The sequence below is a fragment of the Hyperoodon ampullatus genome, assembly GCF_949752795.1.
Source record: "Hyperoodon ampullatus genome assembly, chromosome: 4".
Taxonomy (NCBI): Eukaryota; Metazoa; Chordata; class Mammalia; order Artiodactyla; family Ziphiidae; genus Hyperoodon; species Hyperoodon ampullatus.
Window position 1 is genome coordinate 62,485,605 of NC_136917.1, and position 22,666 is coordinate 62,508,270.

At 43.1% G+C, this 22,666-nt stretch overlaps 1 protein-coding gene across 4 annotated transcripts in view; it reads left to right on the forward strand.

Moving 5' to 3' along the window:
• The window catches only part of MACROH2A1 (macroH2A.1 histone), a 71,237-nt gene that overhangs the window by 32,680 nt on the left and 15,891 nt on the right, over positions 1-22,666 (forward strand). The window contains exons 4-5 of one of the 4 annotated variants that reach the window (XM_079704128.1): positions 11,528-11,638; positions 19,034-19,133. In XM_079704128.1, coding sequence (XP_079560254.1) covers positions 11,528-11,638; positions 19,034-19,133 — 211 coding nt within the window. Of the gene's footprint in view, positions 1-11,527; positions 11,639-19,033; positions 19,134-20,899; positions 20,991-22,666 lie in introns of all 4 variants that reach the window. The other 3 variants (XM_079704130.1, XM_079704129.1, XM_079704131.1) reach the window with 3 other exon arrangements.

Below are 22,666 nucleotides of genomic sequence, written 5' to 3' on the forward strand. Positions count from 1 at the left end.
TGGTATCTTTGTTTGCTTTTAGTATCAGGGTGACGGTGGCCTCATAGAATGAGTTTGGGAGTGTTCCTTCCTCTGTAATTTTTTGGAAGAGTTTGAGAAGGATAGGTGTTAGCTCTTCTCTGGAGGTTTGATAGAATTCGCCTGTGAAGCCATCTGGTCCTGGACTTTTGTTTGTTGGGAGTTCTTTTGTTTTTGTTTGTTTGTTTGTTTGTTTTTGGCTGCACTGCAGCTTGTGGGATCTTAGTTCCTCAACCAGTGATTGAACCTGGGCCCTCACAGTGAAAGCACTGATCCTAACCATTGGACCACCAGAGAATTCCCTGTTGGGAGTTTTAAAATCACAGTTTCAATTTCAGTGGTTGTTATTGGTCTGTTCATATTTTCTATTTCTTCCTGGTTCAGTTTGGGAAGACTGTACCTTTCTAAGAATTTGTCCATTTCTTCCAGGTTGTCCATTTTTTTTGGCATATAGTTGCTTGTAGGTAGTCACTTATGATCTTTGTATTTCTGCGGTGTTAATAGTACCTTCTCCTTTTTCATTTCAAATTTTATTGATTTGAGCCCTCTCCCTTTTTTTCTTGATGAGTCTGGCTAAAGGTTTATCAATTTTGTTTATCTTTTCAAAGAACCAGCTTTTAGTTTCATTGATCTTTTCTATTGTTTTCTTTGTCTCTATTTAATTTTTTTCTGCTCTGATCTTTGTGATTTCCTTCCTTATACTAACGTTGGGTTTTGTTTGTTCTTCTCTTTCTAGTTGCTTTTGGCGTAAGGTTAGTTTGTTTGAGATTTTTCTTGTTTCCTGAGGTAAGATTGTATTGCTATGAACTTACCTCTTAGAACTGCTTTTCCTGCATCCTATAGGTTTTGGATTGTCATGCTTTCATTTTCATTTGTTTTTAGCTATTTTTTGGTTTTCTCTTTGATATCTTCAGTGATCCATTGGTTGTTTAGTAGCATATTGTTTAGCCTCCACGTGTTTGTGTTTTTTTAGTTTTTTTTCCCTTGTAGTTGATTTCTAATCTCATAGCGTTGTGGTCAGAAAAGAGGCTTGATATGATTTCAGTTTTCTTAAATTTACCAAGGCTTGATTTGTGGCCCAAGATGTGATCTATCCTGGAGAATGTTCCATGTGCACTTGAGAAGAAAGTGAATTCTGGTGCTTTTGGATGGAATGCTCTATATATATCAGTTAAGTCCATCTGGTTTAATGTGTCATTTGAGGCCTGTGTTTCCTTATTGATTTTCTGTCTGGATGATCTGTTCAACGATGTAAGTCAGGTGTTAAAATCCCCCCATATTATTGTGTTACTGTCGATTTCTCCTTTTATGCCTGTTAGCGTTTGCCTTATATATTGAGGTGCTCCTATATTTGGTGCATATATATTTACAATTGTTATATCTTTTTGAATTGATCCCTTGATTATTATGTAATATCCTTCTTTGTTTCTTTGTAACATTCTTGTAAAATCTATTTGGGGGATTTCCCTGGTTGTCTAGTGGTTAAGACTGCACACTTCTGATGCAGGGTGGCACAGGGTTCGATCCCTGGTCAGGGAACTGAGATTCCCACATGCTGTGCAGCGTGGCCAAAAAAAAAAAAAAAATTAAAGTCTAATTTGTCTGATATGAGTATTGCTACTCCAGCTTTCTTTTGATTCCATTTGCATGGGATACCTTTTTTCCATCCCCTCACTTTCAGTCTGTGTCCCTAGATCTGAAGTGGGTCCCTTGTAGCCAGCATATATACAGGTCTTGTTTTTGTATCCATTAAGCCAGTCTGTGTCTTTTGTTTGGAGTATTTAATCCATTTACATTTAAGGCAATTATCGATATGTATGTTCTTATTGCCATTTTGTTAATTGTCTTGGGATTGTTTTTGTAGGTTTTTTTCTTCCTTTCCTCTTTTGTTCTCTTCTTGTATAATTTGGTAACTATCTTTAGTGTTGTGTTTGGATTGCTTTCCCTTGTGTGTGTACGTATCTACTGTAGATTCTTGGTTTGTGGTTCCCGTGAGGTTTTGATATAGCAGTCTGTGTATGTAGAAGATTGTTATAAGTTGCTGGTCTCTCAGTTTCAAATGCATTTCCTGTATCCTGCATTTGTACTCTCTTCTTGTGTGTGGATGATTTCCTACCTTTAATGTGTGTTTGCCTTTACTGGTGAGCTTTCCCATTCGTAATTTTCTTGATTCTAGTTTGGGCTTTTATCTTCTGCCTAGAGAAGTTCCTTTAGCATTTGTTGTAAAGCTGGTTTGGTGCTGCTAAATTCTCTTAGGTCTTGCTTATCTGTAAAGCATTTGATTTCTCCGTCAAGTCTGAACAAGAGCCTTGCTGGGTACAGTATTCTTGGTTATATACTTTTCCTTTTCATCACTTTAAATATATTGTGCCACTTCCTTCTGGCCTGCAAACTTTCTGCTGAAAAATCAGCTGATAACCTTATGGGGATTCCCTTGTATGTTATTTGTTGCTTTTCCCTTGTTGCTTTTAATATTTTTTCTTTGTCTTTAATTTTTGTCACTTTGACTAATATGTGTCTCAGCATGTTCCTTCTTGGGTTTATCCTGTATGGGAGTCTCTGCACTTCCTGGACTTGAGTGAGTGTTTCCTTTCTCATGTTAGGGAAGTTTTGGGCTATAATCTCTTCAAATATTTTCTCAGGCCATTTCTCTCTCTTCTCCTTCTGGGACCCCTCTAATGCAAATGTTGGTGCATTTAATGTTGTCCCAGAGGTCTCTTAAACTGTTGTCATTTCTTTACATTATTTTTTTCTTTGTTCTGCGGCAGTGCTTTCCACCATTCTGTCTTCCATCTCACTTATTTCTTCTTCTGCTTCAATTACTCTGCTACTGATTCTTACTAGTGTATTTTTCTTTCCAGTTATTGAATTGTTCATCTTTCTTTATTCTTTATATCTTCTAGCTCTTTGTTAAATGTCTCTCGTATCTTCTTGATCTGTGCCTCCATTCTTTTTCTGAGATCTTGGCTTATCTTTACTATCATTCTTCTAAATTCTTTTCAGGTAGGTTGCCTATCTGCACTTCACTTAGTTCTTGTGGGTTTTTATCTTGTTCCTTTGTCTGGAACATATTTTACTGCCATATCATTTTGTCTAACTTTCTGTTTTCATGGTCTCCTGCTGGCTGCAGGACCCGTAGCTCCTCTTGTTTCTGGTGTCTGCCCTCTGGTGGGTGAGGTTGGTCCTGGACTTGTGCAGGCTTCCTGGTGTGAGGGACTGGTGCCTGCCCTCTGGTGGGTGGAGCTGGGTTGAGTTTCTCTGCTGGGCAGGGCTGTGTCAATGGGTGTGTTTAGAGGTGGCTGTGAGCTCAGCACAGCTTTAGGCAGCCTGTCTGCTGATGGTGGGGCTGTGTTCCTATCCTGCTGGTTGTTTGGCCTGAGGTGTACTGGTACTAGAGCCTGTAGGCTGTTGGGTAGGGCCAGGTCTTGATGCCAAAATGGTGACCTCTGGGAGAGCTCATGCCAATCAGTATTCTCTGGGACCTTTGGCACCAGTGTCCTTGCCCCTCCACTGAGTCATAGCCGACCCTCGCCTCCTTAGGAGACTCTCCAAGACTCGTAGGTAGGTCCAACTGAGGCTTATGTGGAGTTACTGCTGTGCTGGGTTCCAGTGTATATGAAACCTTGTGTGCATCCTCTAAGAGCAGAGTCTCTGTTTCCCCCAGTTATGTAGAGCCCCTGCACTTAAGCTCCATTGGCCTTCAAAGCCAAATGCTCTGATGGTTCCTCCTCCCGATGCCAGACCACCAGACTTGGGAGCCTGACGTGGGGCTCAGAACTCTCACTCCTGTGGGAGAACATCTGTGACATAATTATTTTCCAGTTTGTGGGTAAGCCCACCTGCTGGGTATGGGATTTGATGATGTCATGAAAGCGCCCTTCCTACTGTCTTGTGGTGGCTTTTTCTTTGTCTTTGAAAATATCTTTTTTGGTAGGCTCTAGTTTTTTTTGTCGATGGCTGTTCAGCAGTTACTTGCGATTTTGGCGTTTTCGTGAGAGGAGGTGCGCTCAGGTCCTTCTCTTCTGCTGTCTTGGCTGGGGATCTCTCGCCATTGGAATTTTATTAGGGATTGCATTGGATCTGTAGATTGCTTTGGGTAGTATGGGCATTTTAACAGTATTAATTCTTCCAGTCCTTGAGCATAGAATATCTTTCCATTTATTTGTGTGTTTAATTTCTTTCATCAGTGCCTTACAGTTTGCACCGTGCAGGACTTCCACCTCCTTGGTTAAATATAATCCTTGGTATTTTATTCCTTTTAATGTGGTTGTAAATTGTTTTCTTAATTTCTCTTTATGATAGCTCATTATTAGTGTATGGAAACACCACAGAAATCTGTGTAATGATTTTGTGTCCTACAACTTTACTGAATTCATTTATTCTAACAATATTTTTTGGTGGAGTTTTTAGAGTTTTCTGTGTATAATATCATGTCATGTTCAAATAGTGACAGTTTTACTTCTTTCTTTCTGATTTGGATGCCTTTTCTTTTTGTTGCCTAATTGCTGTGGCTAGAGGAAAAGAGGGAAAAAAAATTTTTAAACCTTCAGACAAGTGAAAATGGAAATACAGCTTACCAAAACTTATGACATGCACCAAAAGCAGTTCTAAGAGGCAAATTTATAACAATAAATGCCTACATCAAAAATTTTTTTAAATCTCAAATAAAAAAACATAACCTGAAGGAACTAGAAAAAGAACAAATGAAGCCCAAAGTTGGCAGAAGGAAGGAAATAACAAAGGCCAGAGCAGAAATGAATGAAATAGAGACTAAAAGGACAATAGAAAAGGTAAATGAAACTAATAGATAAACTAAAGATAAGTAATCTTTCCTATTGGTTGTTGAGTAACATGTTGTTTAATCTTCATATATTTGTGATTTTTCCAGTTTCCTTCTTGTAATTGATTTCTAGTTTCATACCACTGTGGTCAGAAAAGATACTTGACATGATTTCTTACGTTTATTAGCACTTGTTTTGTGGCCTATCATGTGGTCTATCCTGGAAAATGTTATATGTGTACTTGAGAGGAATGTGTATTCTGTTGATTTGGGTGGAATATGCTGTGTATATTTTTTTAAAACCATCTGGTTTAACATGTTGTTTAAGGCCAGTGTTTTCTTATTGATTTTCTGTAAGGAAGATATGTCCATGGATGAAAGTGGGGTATTAATGTCCCCTGTTATTATTGTGTTGCTGTCTGTTTCTCTTTTAGGTCTGTTAATATTTGCTTTATATATTTATTTGCTCCTGTGTTGGGTGCATAAATATTTACAAATATTATATCCTCTTGTTGGATTGACTCCTTTATGATTATGTAATGACATTCATTGTCATTGCAGTCATTGTTTTAAAGTCTATTTTGTCTGATATAAGTATAGCTACCTCAGCTTTCTTTTGGTTTTTATTTGCATGGAAAATGTTCTTCCATCCCTTTACTTTCAGTCTGTGTATATCCCTACATCTGAAGCGTGTCTCATGTAGGCAGCATATAGATGGGTGTTGTGTACTTATCCACTCAGCCACTCAGTGTCTTTTGATTGGAGAATTTAGTGCATTTACATTTAAAGTAACTATTGATAGGTATGCACTTAATTCCCATTTTGTTAATTGTTTTTTGGCTGTTTTGTATTGGGTTGGCCAAAAGGTTCACTTGGTTTTTTCCATAAGATGGCTCTCGTAGCACTTAGTTGTCTTTAACTTCATTCGAAAAAATTTTGTTAGATTGTATTGTGACAGCTGTCATATCAGCATGCATTTTATAAAAGACATCAAAATTGGTGATTTTTTTTTTTTGCGGTACGCGGGCCTCTCACTGTTGTGGCCTCTCCCATTGCGGAGCACAGGCTCCGGATGCGCAGGCTCAGCAGCCATGGCTCACGGGCCCAGCCACTCGGCGGCACGTGGGATCTTCCCAGACCGGGTCACGAACCCGTGTCCCCTGCATCGGCAGGCGGACTCTCAACCACTGCGCCACCAGGGAAGCCCCAAAATTGGTAAATTTTTGTGTAGCCTTTTTAATACTGAAGATGGCAGAAAAAACAACATTTTAGGCATATTATGCTTTATTATTTCAAGAAAGGTAAAAATGCAACTGAAACGTAAAAAAAAGATTTGTGCAGTGTATGGAGAAGGTGCTGTGACTGATCAAATGTGTCAGAAGTGGTTTGCGAAGTTTCGTGCTGGAGATTTCTCCCTGGACAAGGCTCCACGGTCGGGTAGACTAGCTGAAGTTGATAGCAATCAAATCGAGACATTAATTGAGAAAAATCAAGATTATACCACGCTGGAGATACTGGACATACTCAAAATATCCAAATCAAGCATTGAAAATCATTTGCACTAGCTTGGTTTTGTTAATCCCTTTGATATTTGGGTTCCACATAAGGTAGGCAAAAAGAAACCTTCTTGACCATATTTCCCCATGTGATTCTCTACTTAAACGTAATGAAAACGTTCCGTTTTTAAAACAAATTGTGATGGTTGATGAAAAGTGGATACTGTATAATAATGTGGAACAGAAGAGATCATGGGGCAAGCAAAATGAACCACCACCAACCCACCAAAGGTCAGTCTTCATCCAGAGAAGGTGGTGTTGTGTATATGCTGGGATTGGAAGGGAGTCCTCTACTATGAGCTCCTTCTGGAAAACCAGACGATTAATTCCAGCAAGTACTGCTCCCAGTTAGACCAACTGAAAAGTATCACTCGATGAAAAGCATCCAGAATTAGTCATCAGAAAACTCATAATCTTCCATCAGGACAACGCAAGACCGCACATTTCTTTGATGACTGGGCAAGAACGGTTACAGCTTGGCTGGGAAGTTCTGATTCATCCACTGTATTCACCAGACATTGCACCTTCAGATTTCCATTTATTTCAGTCTTTACAAAAATCTCTTAATGGAAAAAATTTCAGTTCCCTGGAAGACTGTAAAAGGCACCTGGAACAGTTCTTTGCTCAAAAAAGATAAAAAGTTTTGGTAAGATGGAATTATGAAGTTGCCTGAACAATGGCAGAGGGTAGTGGAACAAAAGGTTGAATACGTCGTTCAATAAAGTTCTTGGTGAAAATGAAAAATGAAAATGAAAAGTTTTATTTTTACTTAAAAACTGAAGGCACTTTTTGGCCAATCCAATAGTTCCTCTGTTCCTTTCTTCTTTTTTTTTTTTTTTTAATAAATTTATTTACTTATTTATTTTTGGCTGCGTTGGGTCTTTGCTGCTGTGCTTGGGCTTTTCTCTAGTTGCGGTGAGGGGGGGCTACTCTTCGTTGTGTTGCATGGGCTTCTCATGGGGGTAGTTTCTCTCGTTGCAGAGCACGGGCTTAGTTGCTCTGCGGCATGTGGGATCTTCCTGGACCAGGGCTTGAACCCTTGTCCCCTGCATTGGCAGGCGGATTCTTAACCGCTGCGCCACCAGGGAAGTCCCCTTTCTTCTTTTCTTGCTCTCTTCCTTTGTGATTTGATGATTTTCTTTAGTGGCACACTTACATTCCTTTCTCTTTTGTGTATATACTATAGACTTTTGCTTTGTGCTTATCATGAGGCTTATATATAACAATTTATATTTATAGCAGTCTATTTAAAATTGATAACACGTTTGATCCCATTCAAAAGCTCTATATTTTCCCTCTTCTCTCCATGTTTTATGTTTTTGACATCACATTTTACACCTCTTTATCTTGTGTATAGTTCTTAATTAATCATTGTAGTTACAGTTATTTTTAGTTCTTTTGTCTTTTAACCTTTATACTAGCTTTATAAGTGATTAATCTACCACCTTTATATTTATCTTTATCAGTGACAAAGGTACTTGTACTTTTCATATGTTTTCCTGTTACTAATTAGTGCCCTTTCTTTTGAGCTTAAAGAAGTCCCTTTATTATTTCTTTTAAGGCCAGTTTAGTGGTGATGAACTCCTTTAGCTTTTGTTTGTCTGGAGAACTCTTTCTGTATTCTTCACTTCTGAAGGACAGTTTTGCCAGGTAGAGTATTCTTGGTGGGAAGGTTTTTTTACTTTTAGCATTTAGAAAAATCATGCCACTCCCTTCTGGCCTGCAAAATTTTTGCTGAAAGATCTGCTGATAGTCTTATGGGGTTTTTGTGTGTGTGTGTGTGTCACAGGTTTTCTCTTGCTGTTTTAAAGATTCTCTCCTTGTCTTTAACTTTTGCCACTTTAATTATAATGTGTCTTGGCATGGGTTTGTTTGCGTTCATCGTATTTGGAACTCTCAGCTTCCTGGCAGGATTATCTTCCTTTTTATGGCTAAATAATATTCCATTGTGTGTGTGTGTGTGTGTGTGTGTATCACATTTTCTTTATTCATCTGTTGATGGGCACTTAGGTTGTTTCCATGTCTGGACTATTGTAAATAATGCTGCTATGAAACATGGGGATGCAGATATCTCTTCAATATAGTGTCTTCATTTCCTTTGGATATATTTCCAGAAGTGGAATTGCTGGAGCACATGGTAGTTCTATTTTTTATTTTTTGAGGAACCTCTATACTGTTTTTCCATAGTGGCTGAACCAATTTACAGTGTGGGGCAACAGCTTTATTGCAGGTAACCATATGCAAATGAATCATTGCTGAAAATTATCAGTATTAATTATCACAGGTTAAGCTTTATAACCTGGCTGCGTAGGCAGCTGCTGACTTGTATCAGGGGCACAGGGAGCCTTTCAGGTCCCCTCCTCCCAGTAAAACCAGCTCCAATTCCCAGATGCTTGAAATTCTATTATTTAGGGCTTTCTGACCTCTTCAAATCCAAGTATCCTTGGGCAGAAGCACTAAATATTTATCTACTTAGCAACTGCATTTCATTCCCAAGCATTTACTGAGCACCTCGTGTACGAATGGTGTTCACTGGGTAGAGTAGTGGCTTTAAAACTTTTTTGCTTGCATACTTCCTAAAGCAGTTTTGAAAATCTTCATAGCTCATACATCTAAAATTTGACAGCTAAACTTCTCATAATAAATTTAAATATCTACTACAAAGGGTATAATTTTGATATACAATACATATTGAAATTTAAAAAGAAAACTCTTTCATCATTTAAATGTATCCAAAGAAATCTACTTACTGTGATGATTTGATATACCACAAAATATACAAACAGGCTCTTCTTTAACAGTTGGAAAATTTATATAATTTTACTCCTTTGAGCCCTTATTTTCCTTTCACTTGCCCCACAAATTTTTATCCTAATGTAACACTGTTTTTTTGCTTGTAGTATGTTAGTGATTTGCGCAACAAAAATAATGTACATAAATTTAAATTCATTTTGAAAAATTTTCTTGTGATCATAAAAGCACTAAATGTTATGGTTTCCACAGGATTGGATAGTTATCACATGTATTAATAATACACAGTTGATCAAACTGAAATACTTGACACATTTTAATTTTAACTATTAAGGAGGAAGTAAAATTTTTTTGGAACTGTATCATGTCATGGGATGCATGGAGATAGTTTTTTCAGTTAACTCAAGTACCCTAAGATGAATGTTGCTCATTGTAAAAATGAGCCATCATCCTATATTTTATTTATAGGTATAAGTGCCTGGGAAATCTTGTTCACAAAAGTAATTAAATGGGACTGGAAAGGATTTTGTTATAGCAACGTCGCTCAATCCTCTGAACTCTTTCTGAGTTACATGCCAACAATCACATAGTACTCTGTCATCAATTTGTTTTAATAAATGTTTTATTTTAGAACGGTTTTAGATTTACAGAAGTTACAAAGCCCATATAGAGAGTTCCTGAATATCCCTTACCCAGTTTCCCTGTTGTTAACATCTTCCATAACCCTGGTACGTTCATCACAACTAAGAAACCCGTATTGGTACATTACTGTTAACTAAACTCCATCAGTCTTTTCTTTAATGGTCTATCAGCTGTTAACTCAGTTTGGTATTTCTTCAGTTTTGTTGAAAGCACAGAATTAGAAACATCTGACTCGTGAAAGGATTTGTTGTCCCGTCTTTGCTTTTCTTATTTCCTGGAAAGTATATCAAAAAGGCTTTACTAAGACTTACCATGCAATTGTTGATTATACCTGTCAAATCTGATACACTTGAAGTGTTAGGGAAACCAAAATAGTGATAATTTTACTATATCTTTGCTAATACCATGTTTCTTGTTAAAATGCTTTCTGTCTTACCATTTATATCAAAATCTTGGAGCATCAAATTTAGCTCATTTAATTAATGGAAAATGTTCCAGGTTAGCCATATAACCTAAATGCCAAAGCAGTCCTTATTGTTAAAGCACTTAGTAAAATTAGACCTTATTTTTCAGTGTAAGTAAAAATATTAATATGTTAATGAATTTGAGTATTAAAAGGGAAAATGGATAGGGCACGGGCCTTGCCCTGAGTTTTCTGTCCAGATCCTTCCTTCAGGAAGCCATGGCCATTTATCATATTTTATATATTTTATAATATTTCTCACCCCGTACTTTGTTGATTTGCTCCCACTGGACCATCCTCAGGAGTAATGTCCTTTTTGATAATAATTGGGGGAAGGAAAAAGTACCTAAACAAAAATTGCTATTGTGCCCACTTTTCTCACTCCACAATATATCTGAATGCAAAAAATCCCCAAATGAGCCAAAATATCCATTTCTAATACAAGCCTCGTCCTTGACAGAAATAAAAGACTGAGAAAGACATTTATCCCTACTTGAAGGGTGGTGCTAATATTCACTCTTGGGAAGTGGGAGAAATGGTTGTGAAGGGAGACCCAGCATGAAACCTTGATTGCAAGCATAGATCACTCTTAGGGCAGATCCACTTCAGGAGGAAGTACATTAGGCAGCAGAGGATCTGGAAAGTAATCATACTTCTCTACACAGCATACCTTTGCAAGGCTCTTGGAAACCCCAGAGGACATACACTTCAGTCTGAATGATGCTGGAAAGAGGCCCAAGAGCCTGCCAAGATCCATGCTTACTGCAGGGGGGTGGGGCATCTCAAGGGGACAGACAGGCTCACCAACAGCCCCCATATGGTTCCTTCTCCAAGGCGGGTCTTAATGAAAGAGTGTGGGAGAGTCTTACCTCCTGGGCTCGGAGGGTTGGAGGGTGATGATCCTTGGTCTGATATTTGGCTCTTTGAGAACTAAGGATCCAGAGCAGTTTGGTTTTTCCCTGCAGACGTGAATACTGTACAGGCATCTAGAAAGTGAAGACCCTGAATTAAGAGACATTTACTTGGTCTAAAGTTATGCAAGTGGTTCTGTTCTAAATTATCACTGTGAAGTTTTGCCTTTAGGTAGCTCTTTTTTTAAGATTATAAAGGTGATGAAAATACAGTTTTAGCACTCTTTACTCTTGGACTTCAAAATAAGCCTGTAGCCCCCACTTTGAAAAATGCTGAGAACTAGTAGTGGTTTAGTTTCCTGTTTTCTCTTGAGTATTATGGGCATTCACCTGCCTGTTAGAAAAGCCCAGATTCACGTGGTCTCCATCTGTGCAGGCCTCATACTGACTCTTCTGTTTGTGCAAGAAGAAGCAGGGAGAAGTCAGCAAGGCAGCCAGCGCTGACAGCACGACCGAGGGCACACCCGCCGATGGCTTCACTGTGCTCTCCACCAAGAGCCTCTTCCTCGGCCAGAAGGTAGGCAAACACGGGCCCCGGTCTGCTCGCGGGCCCTGGGACAGATGGGTGCCTCCACCAGCAGGAAGGCTGACTGAGGACCACTCCTGGCCTCATGGGCTGGAGGAGAGAGTGGGGCCTGGGGCGGCTTTAGGAGAGGACTCAGGGAGGGCTGGACAGGGTGCTGAGGGGAGACTGGCAGGCGGGGAGAGGAGATGGTGGTAAAGAAGAGGGACCGCAGCTCCTGTGGGGGTCGGGACACCCTGGGCTTAGTCTGTGGAAGGAGCTTTGTATATGGGATGACCTGGTCATCCTGTAGTCCTGCCCAGAAAAGCAGCTGGAAGTCAAAACTGGGTCCTAGAAAGGGAAAGATCTAGCAGGCAGCCCAGGTGTTCCGGTGGGCACGGAAGGTGGAACCTTGATCCAGGGGGCGGGATTGTTGCTAGACACACTGTGCCACCTGAGGACTCCTCAAGCCAATCGTTTGTTTGTTTTAACCGTGGGCAATATGTTTTCAGCCGCCCCAGTGATGCAAATTTGCCAGGACGCCATGGTTTTGTAACAAATGATTCATTTTTGTTGAAAATAAAAATGATGCAAAGGCTTTTAAGACCTGAGAATGAGAGTTCATATTTCTCTGTTAACACCAAAAAAGGGGGTGGAGAGAGAGTGGGAATTACTTTTCTGAATTTTTTTTATCCTACATTAAAAAAAATTAAAGGCATGGATTTGAGCTTTTAGTTTGCATGTGGTGAACAACTTGGTTCTGAAGCTGCATCATTTTTAAAACCTCACTGTCAGTTTTCTTTTGCATCTCAGTGACACAGTCCTCCTGCTCATGTCATTGCAAATGCTCCTTCTCCCCCTCCCTCTTCCTGTCGCTAATTGCATTCAGGCTTTCATGATGCAATTCCTGTGGTGGACTCTGTGTTCCAGCAAATAACCATTACAGTGTACATTTTATAACCATTATCTGTATTTTGTATGCATTTTTCAAAGGAAAAAATAAGCAGCACTATCTGTCATCTTAAGGTCTGGGGCTTTGAAAGTTTTTGTTTAAAATATTTTTTATTTATAAAATTTCAGCTCAGCAGTGAAGGCAACCACCTGGGTTTACTTTCACACCCTTTAACCTGTGCTTTGGGTAATATATTGAAAGTTAACGTGACCTGTCATCCAGATTGCTTTGGTTTGAACTAAAGTGCGAAAAAGCTCTGCAATTTAGGACTAGCTCCAGTGTGCTTCAGATCCCTAATGCTGACGATTAGCCAGGACTTGGAAACCTGTTAAGCAGGTAGAACAGTTCAGTGCCTGGGTCCACCCTCTCCCTCACTCCTTCCCGTACCCGACTCTCACGTGCCCTGACCCTGGCCTCTCCCTTCCCTGTGTTCTTCTTGCTCTCTCCTGCTGGTTACCCCAAAGCCAGCATCAAATCAGAACTCCTCACACCCCCTTGCTGGATTTCCGGAATAGCCATACTCAGCCATACAAATGTCCATGTACAAATGGAGATGCCCTTCTTGGCCTTGGGATCAGGGCCTCGTCTGCTGCATACAAGCCCTGGAAGGGAAGGGAGGCAGCAAAGACTGCAGACACATTGCTAGCTCCTCTGCAACCAAGCAGTGCCATCTCCTCCATTTTGGGTACGGCCTGGTCTCAGGCCTCAGGACCAGGCACCACAAGCAGGAAAGTACCAGAAAGTACAAATCCAGCTAATACTGACTATACTCCACTCACGGTTGGGGAGGGAGAGTCCAAAAAGCTATAGAGAAGCACTGGCATGTTGTCTAATATTATTTAGGAGATAGAGGAAAATGGAAGATGGAGGCTTGACAGCAAAACTAATGTGGCTTTTTGATATCTTGACTTTTGGAGGGAGAGCCTGAAGGGTTGAACTGGAGCCCAGTGTAACATGGTCAGACGTGAGAGAAGGGGCTGAGTGCAGAGCCAGAAAGAACACCTGCCTTCTTTCCCGTATCATACAGTCAGGTGTGAGTGGTGAGAACAGAACCCCAAACTACCACAAGGCTTCCCTTTGCTTCCAGCTTAATGACCCAGGACACACACATCCAGGATGAGCTACCCCTAAATCCAGCCCTGCAGGTGCCCTTTAGCAGAGTAAACTGTGTCTCCCCAAAAGTGGTGTCACAGAATAAAGTATCATCTCAAGTCAGCCTGGGCACCCTGTTAGAAGCTAGTGTCCTAGCAACCCTTTCTGGAACCCTGTGCCCTGCAGCATGAGAAGGAGTAAGTGTTCATAGTTGAGAGCGTTATTTTGAAGCAGGACTTTCTGGCCCTTTATAAATAGTTTTTACTGTCGAGTGAAAGTCATGGCATTTAGTGCAAAAGGGACCAGAGTGGTCAAACTGACACATAGGAATTTTTACACAAAGCACATTTTAAAATGTCACTATTACAGACATTAATATTGACTTGGATTTTAGGAAGTGTTTCAGAAAGGGTCCTTTACAATGGGGACTGTATGGTGCCCTGTGTTTTATGAGTCTTACTTTCCACCTGTGACAGTGAAACCAATGCTGGAATAGTGCAAAGCAAGCTGAGGTCAGAAAGGTGATACTGTGCTCGCTACAGCCCTGAAAGGCACAGTTGCTAAGCTACTTGCAGGAGAAGCTGGCCCAGGGCTTAGGAGCCTGGGATCTAATTGTTGTTGATGATAATGTATTTCACATACTGACGTCTCAGGAGTAACCACCCTCATTGCTCTCTGATTTTACCCAGTATTCACACACGTTGTTGAATTGTTTTCAAAAGGGAAACAGTGCTGTGAATCTGAATGGACTAACTGTGTTTGCTTTGTGGTTCAGTGGAGATTCTCAGCTTCTTCTCAGAGATTTAAAAAGCTTAATGTCCAAAAAAAGTACTTCCAATGTATATCTCTATAAATCTGTGTCAGTGGTAGTAAGTGATGTAGGCTTCCTTGGAAGAGTCAGTATTATTAGAAGCAGTTGGGAAAACTGTCAGGAGGGCATGCGTGTGTGCCTCCCCAACTATCAGGATCGCAGCCACAGCCCTGTGGGCCACTAGAGGCAGGGGTAGGTACCGTGGGTTTTCTTCCTCAGATCCAGACACCCTAGTCCTAGGGGCTGGGGAACAGTAAAAAGAGAGGGAGCTCTTGAAGCAGGAATGAGGAGGAAAGGCCCACCACCCTCTTCCACCCTATGGCTGATGCTGATGAAGCCATGCTTCTGGGCCTCCAGCAGTGCCCACAGGGTCCTTGTCTTTGTGTGGCACATTCTAGCCTGAAACCCACCAGATGCCACCTCCAAGCCTGAGGCCTCTGGGGGAATTCAGGCTGGGGAATGCATGCAGGCTGGCAGCATAGCACAGAGGAAGGAGTCTCTCCACCCCAGAGGCCAGGGCAGGAATGGGCCCTGGAGCAGGCCACAGGGAACACATGGTGATCCATGAGGAAGTGGAAACAGTTCTGTGGGAGACCTCACCTCTCCATTCTCCTTAGTTAAAGTGGACCCTGGGGACAGGAAAAGCGTTGCATTTTATGTGGTGGGCACAGGGAAAGAAGTCTTCCTTGTCCGTTGTAAGGGAATGAGAGATATGAACAGGCTAGTCTGGACAGTGACAGGCTAGACTTAACAAGTCACTCAGATAATCTTTAAAAATCACATTTATTTCCTAAAATTGAATTTCTGATCACATATGTAAAAAAAAAAAAAAAAAAAGATTGTACTATTTCCTGTAGCCAAGGAGGTCATGTCAAGGCAGCCAGATGTCCATCCAGTAGCCCCAAGCCACCGGCTCCTTCCTTTATCATGGGCAGGCTGCCTCCCGACCTGCTCTCAGTGGTGGGTGCCGTCCTCCCTTCCAGGATAGCCAGGTTAGCTTTGAGCCACCTCAGGTCCCAGCCAGGCCAAGGGCCCAGTTCCTGAGCTCTGGCCTTTCCATTGGCCCTGCTTTCAGGGAAGCGGTTTGTTCACTTCATCTTCAAGTTGTGTCTGGATGTTTGACATTCAGTTCCAGCTCTGTTTGTGGGCCTACAGAAACCCAAGCACTGTCTGAGGCATTGGATGGCCCTTGGGCAGGAGGCAGCCTGCACTCTGCCTTCAAGGAGCTTGTAGCCTAACGAGTTCACATCAGGAGTAGACAACAAGGGTTAACTGGGCATAACCCCTCGAGGGGAGACTGGGTACTGTAGACGTCAGAGGCTGGCTCCAGCAGAGCCCACTGACGTGAGCATCATCAGGTCCCTGTGGTGGAAGAGATCTTGAAGGACATTTAGCTCAGTCCCCTTCCCCCAACCCTGCAGCCAAGTGGGACCCCCTTTCTGCTCTATAACTGGCACTCTCTCCAGTGGCCAGCAATCTTCACAGATACTTTAAATTCACCATTCTGTGATTTAAAACTTAGTTTTCCATCTTTCCCAATGTTAAGACAAGGAAGTAGTCACCTTATTCACATTCTGAAATCATTAATGACCCTCCTCCCTCCCAGAAAATCAGACTAAACTTGGGAATTTTCACAGTTTCCCAGAAATCTGATTTCCCAGCCCACAAATACCCCTGCTCTGCCATGTGCTTCAGACAGCTGTGGGCCCCTTTGGCTAAGAGGCCCAGGTGGATTTGACCCTGGGTGGGCTTAGGGGGGCCTGGGACCTCCTAGGACTGGGCATCTATCCTGGGCCTGCCAGGCCTGTTGGCGTGTGTCCTCTGCACAGTGAGATCCTTTTCAGGCATGTGTATACGTGGCCTCTGCTCATCCTTCTCCTGTCCAGGGGAGCTTCTGTTCTTGTTTCACGACCAGATGATCAGATCACTGTTGGCTTCTGCCCCCTGGGCCAGCCTGCCCAAGCCAAGATGATTGCCCATCTGTCTTTGCAAAGGGCCTGAAGCAATTTGTCCTCTCCCCTCCCCATTCCTCTCCCAAACACACAAACACAGACCGCCCCCCTCTCCGAAGCACATGCTTTATAGTCCTCTATAACTGTACATTTTTAATAGCAATACTGTTTTGTGGCTCAACCCCTCACCCTGAGGACTTCTGTTGAGCCTGGTACCCAGCAGAGCATGATGTGGGTGAGAGTGAAACTGCACTTGGTTAGCTGGGGCTTCTCCATGCTGGTGGCAGTGGCTCCCTGATGTGCAGGATTCAGTGCTTCCAAGAGCGGGGCTGCTTCTGCTCAGAGGGAAGGTGATGAGCCCTGAGTCAGCTGGGAATTCTGTTAGCAGCCGCTCCCTCGCTTCAGCAAGGCCACAAAACCCCGCACTTTCCCCCAGAAAGCCCTAAAGAGCGGGGGGCGTGCTCCCCAGGCAGAGGCAGAGGCAGTCTACCAAGGTCTCCCCGACTAGTTGAATCAGAGACCATGGCAGTAGCTGATTTTCTGGTGAGACATTTCTGAATACAAATCCAGAAGTGTCTATACAATTAGAAAAAAATATTACGAAGTTTAAAGATTTAAACATGTATGGTTTTTAAACAAACAAAAAAGGAATCTCCTAGATGTCTTTAAAGTGTATTCATTCATAACACCAAGTGAAGTGTTTTTTTCCCCTTTTTCTCCTTTCCCTTCCTCCCCCAACAATCTCCTGCTGCTTCACACAGTGTGGGTTTTTATTTTTGGTGGGGAGCAGGGAGTACTGGCTTAATTTGAGTTTTTATAAACAGCATTTGCTTGAAGTCATATGCAGTACTTACATGATACCATAATCAAACCCTTCACCCTTGTCCTGAACCCTAAACCTTCACTTGCCTTACTCTGAGACCCTGACCCCCGCCCCCCACCACTGTTTGCCCATCCACACCCCTTCCCCCTGAGCCAACACCATTAGCACCCTCTCCCTGATGCTGTCTCTTCTGTGCCTCTGTCCTGGCACCAGGACCTGTGCTCTGAGAGCTTCACTGTGTGAGGGCACCCCAGTGGGCTTCCTTCAGCTTCAGGAATGCCAGTGGCTGGCCCCTAATTACCCTGCAGTGCTGGGAACCACACCCCAGAAAGTCCAAGTGGAGAGAGCTTGTACCTCTTCTCTCTTCGAGCCCTAACTAAAAATGAGGCGTACCACACTGTGGCAGGGCCTAGCCAGAGTCCTTCCCCCGGCCATAAGACCAAATTCATTTCCACAACTTTCAGTCTAAGCAGGTCCCTTTTTTGAGAATCTGCTGATTGCGTCTGGGAATCAGAAATGTGGGTTTATATTTCTACTGCTTATAGCACATCAGGTTTTTTGTTTGGTTTTGTTTTCAACAAAATGTTTGGCCCCAGAAATTCAGGGACTTGGAGCTCAGTTGCCAAGAGCGTCCCAGCCGAGTGTCTGCACACAGCCCTCTCCTGGGAGTGAGAGCCTGGACTAACCTAAGTGCCTGCCCTGCTGGGCCCTGAGGGTGCGGTCAGCTCCCCAAGCCGGGATTGCAGTTGGTCTTGGTCATCCACTCCTCTGGGCATTGCTCTCTGCTGCATCTGGTAGGAATGTCTGTCACTGAAGAATAGCCATCTTCCCTGAGGGAGTGTGAGTGCTGAGCTGCAGGCGCTTGGACCTAAGAACAGGAAGGGGATCCTGGGCCAGCTAATTCCCCCTGCCCTCTGACAGCCAATCTAGAACTTAGGATTCCTCTCAAACTGAGGGTTGCCATGGCACCAGAGTAACAGTGGGGAGGGAGGACATTCAGCGGTTCTTTACAAAGACTCAGGTTGGTAGGTTACTCATAAAACTCACTCAAAGACAATGCTCTACCCCTTGGGCCTCAGAGTAGCCTCACCAACAACGTGAACACTTTAAAAGACACACTGTCTTGCTGGAGAACTGCTGTGTCTCTTCCTGGGTTTGGCCAGAACTTCAGTATTACATGACTAACAGGCACGTAAAATTAGATGTTACCAAGTGACAGGCCATTCTTGCTTCTCACCACCCCTGAGCAGGGCACAGGAGCCAGCCAGCTAGTAGTCACGGTGATGGGGACAGCCTCAAAGACCCATGACCACTTGGAAGAGAATGGTAGAGCTACGAGGGGTTTGCCCAAACCAGCTAGGACTTCCGCACCATCCCAGTGCTCAAAAAAGGGGACGGTCACATATACCACCCCACCCTACCCCAGCAATGAGTACTTGACTCTGGGTCCTGATAGCTGCTGTACTTGGGCCCCCAGATCACAAGTTCTTTTCAAGGGAAGTGGATCCACCAGCCTGATACGGCTTATGCCTCCCTTTGGTCCCAGGCATCACCAGGCAAACACGTTCTGGAGCCTCAGCCTAGCTTGCTTCTTTTTAGCATCCCAAGTAGCATTTGAGTCTTTCATTTGACTTGGATTCAGTTTAGCCAGTGACTCCCTCTTCCCCTTTGTGCCCAGTGCACCTGGAGTGTCCACCGCCCTTCATCTGTATCCCAAGGCTCACGTCTCTGTGACTTCCCAGCTGTCCTGTTATTTCCCACCTCATGCTTTTCTTTTCAGCTGAACCTTATTCACAGTGAAATCAGTAATTTAGCCGGCTTTGAGGTGGAGGCCATAATCAATCCTACCAATGCTGACATTGACCTTAAAGATGACCTAGGTAATTGGGGATGGGGTTTGGCACCATCAGCTGTCAGTTGAAAAGTTATGGAACCCAGAATTTAGGCTTTTCATCTTCTCAAACTTAAGATGGTCAAACCAAATTCCCAAAACCTAGATTAATGTTTGAGGGTAGACATTGAATGTCTACTTACTTCAAGCCATTCCAAATGGGAATGATCTGATTATGTTTTATTAAGCCCGATTGGCTGCTTTCCCCTTGATTATAAATATATTGCCATCTAAATTCTCTTCCATAATGATCACACTGACTGCTGGTTACCCGGGGGGGATTTTTTAAAACTGTGTTTTTTTTGTTTTTTTTTTGTTTTTTTTTAAGAACTGAAAAATCTCAGGTAACTACAAAATGATAGTTTCTCCATTTAAGCCTTAATTAGAAATGACAAACAAAGCATGAAAACACTTGAGAAGGGAGACAATTAAGCTGTATCAGTATACTATTAAGTTGTCTTTAATCCACCAGCAAATTGATTTCCCCCAAATTTACCACCTACTGTCACTTCGACTTCTTCTACAACTGAAAACAGTATATGACTGAGTGCCACCTTCATGAATTACTTGGCTTGTGTATGATTTTAAAAAGAAGGGCAATATCTCTTTCTGAGTGAGTTCTTCCAGAGGAAAACTGCCCCAGAGCCATGGCATCTCCCTGCACAGGAGGGTGGACGGTTCAGGGCAAGCTGAGGGGTACCCCTCAGGTGTCCCACTCTGTGGCTTCACCTTTACAGGGAAGAACTGTCAGCTTAGGGCACAATGAAGGCTCCTGTTTCCTTAGCTGTGAGCCTTGCAGGGGCAACAGGCTAGCAGGTGCCCACCAAGGCAGCCTTGTGCCTGATGCTGACTTAGGTATGTTTTGTGTATCTTTAGTTCCCATCTTCGGCCACCTTTGTAAGATGGCAGATTTCCTTACCGGGAGAGATGCTCATGCCAGAGCCCAGGCCCGACCCACACAAACTGGGTACAGTAGTGGGCTGAAGACATGAGAACTGGGACTCAAAAATGCCCTGCTTGAACTTGTTTTCTAACTGCCTTAAACAGATACTTTCTTTAAAAAAACAAAAACAAAAAAACCCCCACAAGCTAGAAAAAACTAGGATCCTATCTATCCATAGTATATTTTATATGTAAAATACATAAAAATGAGATTGATCAGAATAAGAGGTAGGCTGGAAAAATATTTTTACACATCGAGGGGGAAAAATAAAGGCATTCCTCTGAGCACATCTATACTGTTTTCTCAGTTTTCAAGAGATGTCCCTCGAAGGTAGACAAAATGATGAACATCACAGGAATAAAAATCAAACCCTAAAAGGTGACTACTGCCGATAAAATGGAGAAACTTGTTGTTTTGGTTCGCCTGATAGTCCACGTTTTTTAAAAAACAGATGCCATGTTTTAGTAGCCTTCTCAGTGGGGTGCCAGTCTTACAGGCTTTTGCGAAGTGAAGTGGGGCATTCATTGTTTTGTTATTTCTTTTAACCTTTGGAAATGATCTCATGTGTCTGTTTCTCTTTTTTTGGACTTGTCATTCAAATGTTTAATTTAAACATGTCACATTTGATATTCCTCCTCCTCCTCTCCTCACCCCCATCCACATGTGCGCACACTTCGTGGACTGATTGCCCTTTTGGCTCATATGTTGGAATCGACCAGGTAGGCCAGCCCTGCCATTGGGGCCTTAGTAAATGTGCCTGTGCGTGGGTCTCGGTCCAACACAGTTGATATACATTTGTTTACCTGTTATAGTTGCAAGTTGTACAGGCTGACATTGCCTCGATCGACAGTGATGCTGTCGTTCACCCGACAAACACTGACTTCTACACCGGTGGTGAAGTAGGTAATGCCTAGCTGGGTGCTGCCGAGTGTGTGTGTGCATGGTCAGTCAGCCGCCGCAGACAGCTTGATCCTTTGACAGCTATGCAGGGCTGCATTCATTTCACACTTCCAGCTGTCCTGACCTTCCCCAGGTCTCCTGTCCCCGGGTTGTGAATGCGAGAACTACAGCTAACTGTCAGCCAGGTTGCATCCTGCAGCTCACAAATGGGCGCACTTCTGGTTTGGAAACTGGTTCAGCAACGTTTCTTCACTGCTTCCTGAGGCACAGCTTTGTGGGAGACTGGGTTCACACGTGATTTGAGCTGCAAGCGGGATGCAGACAGATCGGCTGAGTGGCATCCAGGACCACTTCTGTGCCCCCCGTGGACCAGACACACAGGAATGCCTATGCATGGGTCTGTGTCAGAAGCACGCTCATTCCTGAGATGGCCTTCAAGCCTTAGATGCACGTGGGGGGAATTTTAGAACACTCTCCCACACTCAGGGGTTCTCAGGCCTTATGTGTACGAAAGCCACCTCATTCTGATGTGCTATTCCTAGATCAGTCTTGAGAAACACTCTCCTAGACCCAGAAAGCCCCTTCCTCTCCTCGGCAGCTGACACACATGGTCAGTTGGCTTCTGGCACTGAGTAGCTGAGGGTGGGGTGAGGCGGAGAGAGCATGTGGCGTGCCAAGTACTATGACTGCAGACCCGCTGCACGAACATAGAGAGTGCCCTGCTTTAAGAATGTGTTGAGGGGCTTTTATAATGAGGAGGCATCCAGGTGTGATGGCAGAAAAGTACAGGTTTGGAGCTAGGTAGAAGGATCCTGAATCCTAACCTTACCATTTACTGGCTATGGGACCTGGGCAAGTCACATAACTCCTCAGTGCCTTGGTTTTCCCTATCTGTAAAATAATGGTGGTGAAGAGAATTATGTTAGGTCATGTAACCAAAGCACCCTGCTTCATGCCTGGTTCATGATAGGTGCTCATTGTAAAGGTCTTGCTCTCAGGTGCGTATATGATTTTTACAGTAGGTGTGCTGGTCCTGAGAGCAGCATTCTGAGTATAGATTCAAACACCAACTTCGAAAGAGAATGGATGCATTTCTAGTAAGGGCAAAAGTGAAGTCATCTTGAAGGATGACACTGTTGGGATTCACGTGAGTGTCCCAGACACTGGCAGTGCAGCAGCTTAGCAATCTGTAGCTGTCCAGCTCTGTTCAGTGTCACTCACAAAGCCTGCTGTTCACAGTCTGCCCCAGACACTTTGATTTGGGCTAATTGCTCTCCTAGGCATTTTGGATTTTGGACAAGGATAGAAAGACAAACTGGATGGAAAGTCAGGATTCGCCAAGCCTGCCAGGCCCAAATGAAATCAGGCTGTAGGCAATTAAAATAAACTCCCCTTTCCCAAGATTTTGGAGGAGTTTAAGAGCTCCTAAGTCAGGCAGCTTAAGAGAAAGATACTTCCTTTCTTAACCAAGTGAAAACTTGATGGGAGGGAAGTGCTTATATGGAGGAAACCAAATAAACGAACAGCTGAGGGCTTATCTTTCAGCCAGGATTGACTAAGGCCTAGGTTCATCCTGCCATCCAGAACTCTGGGTGAAATGAAAATTGTGAAACTTGCTGGGCAGAAGAATCTCGCGCAGGCTCAGGGAGAGGAAGAAAGGGGCCAGTCTGCTGCGGCTG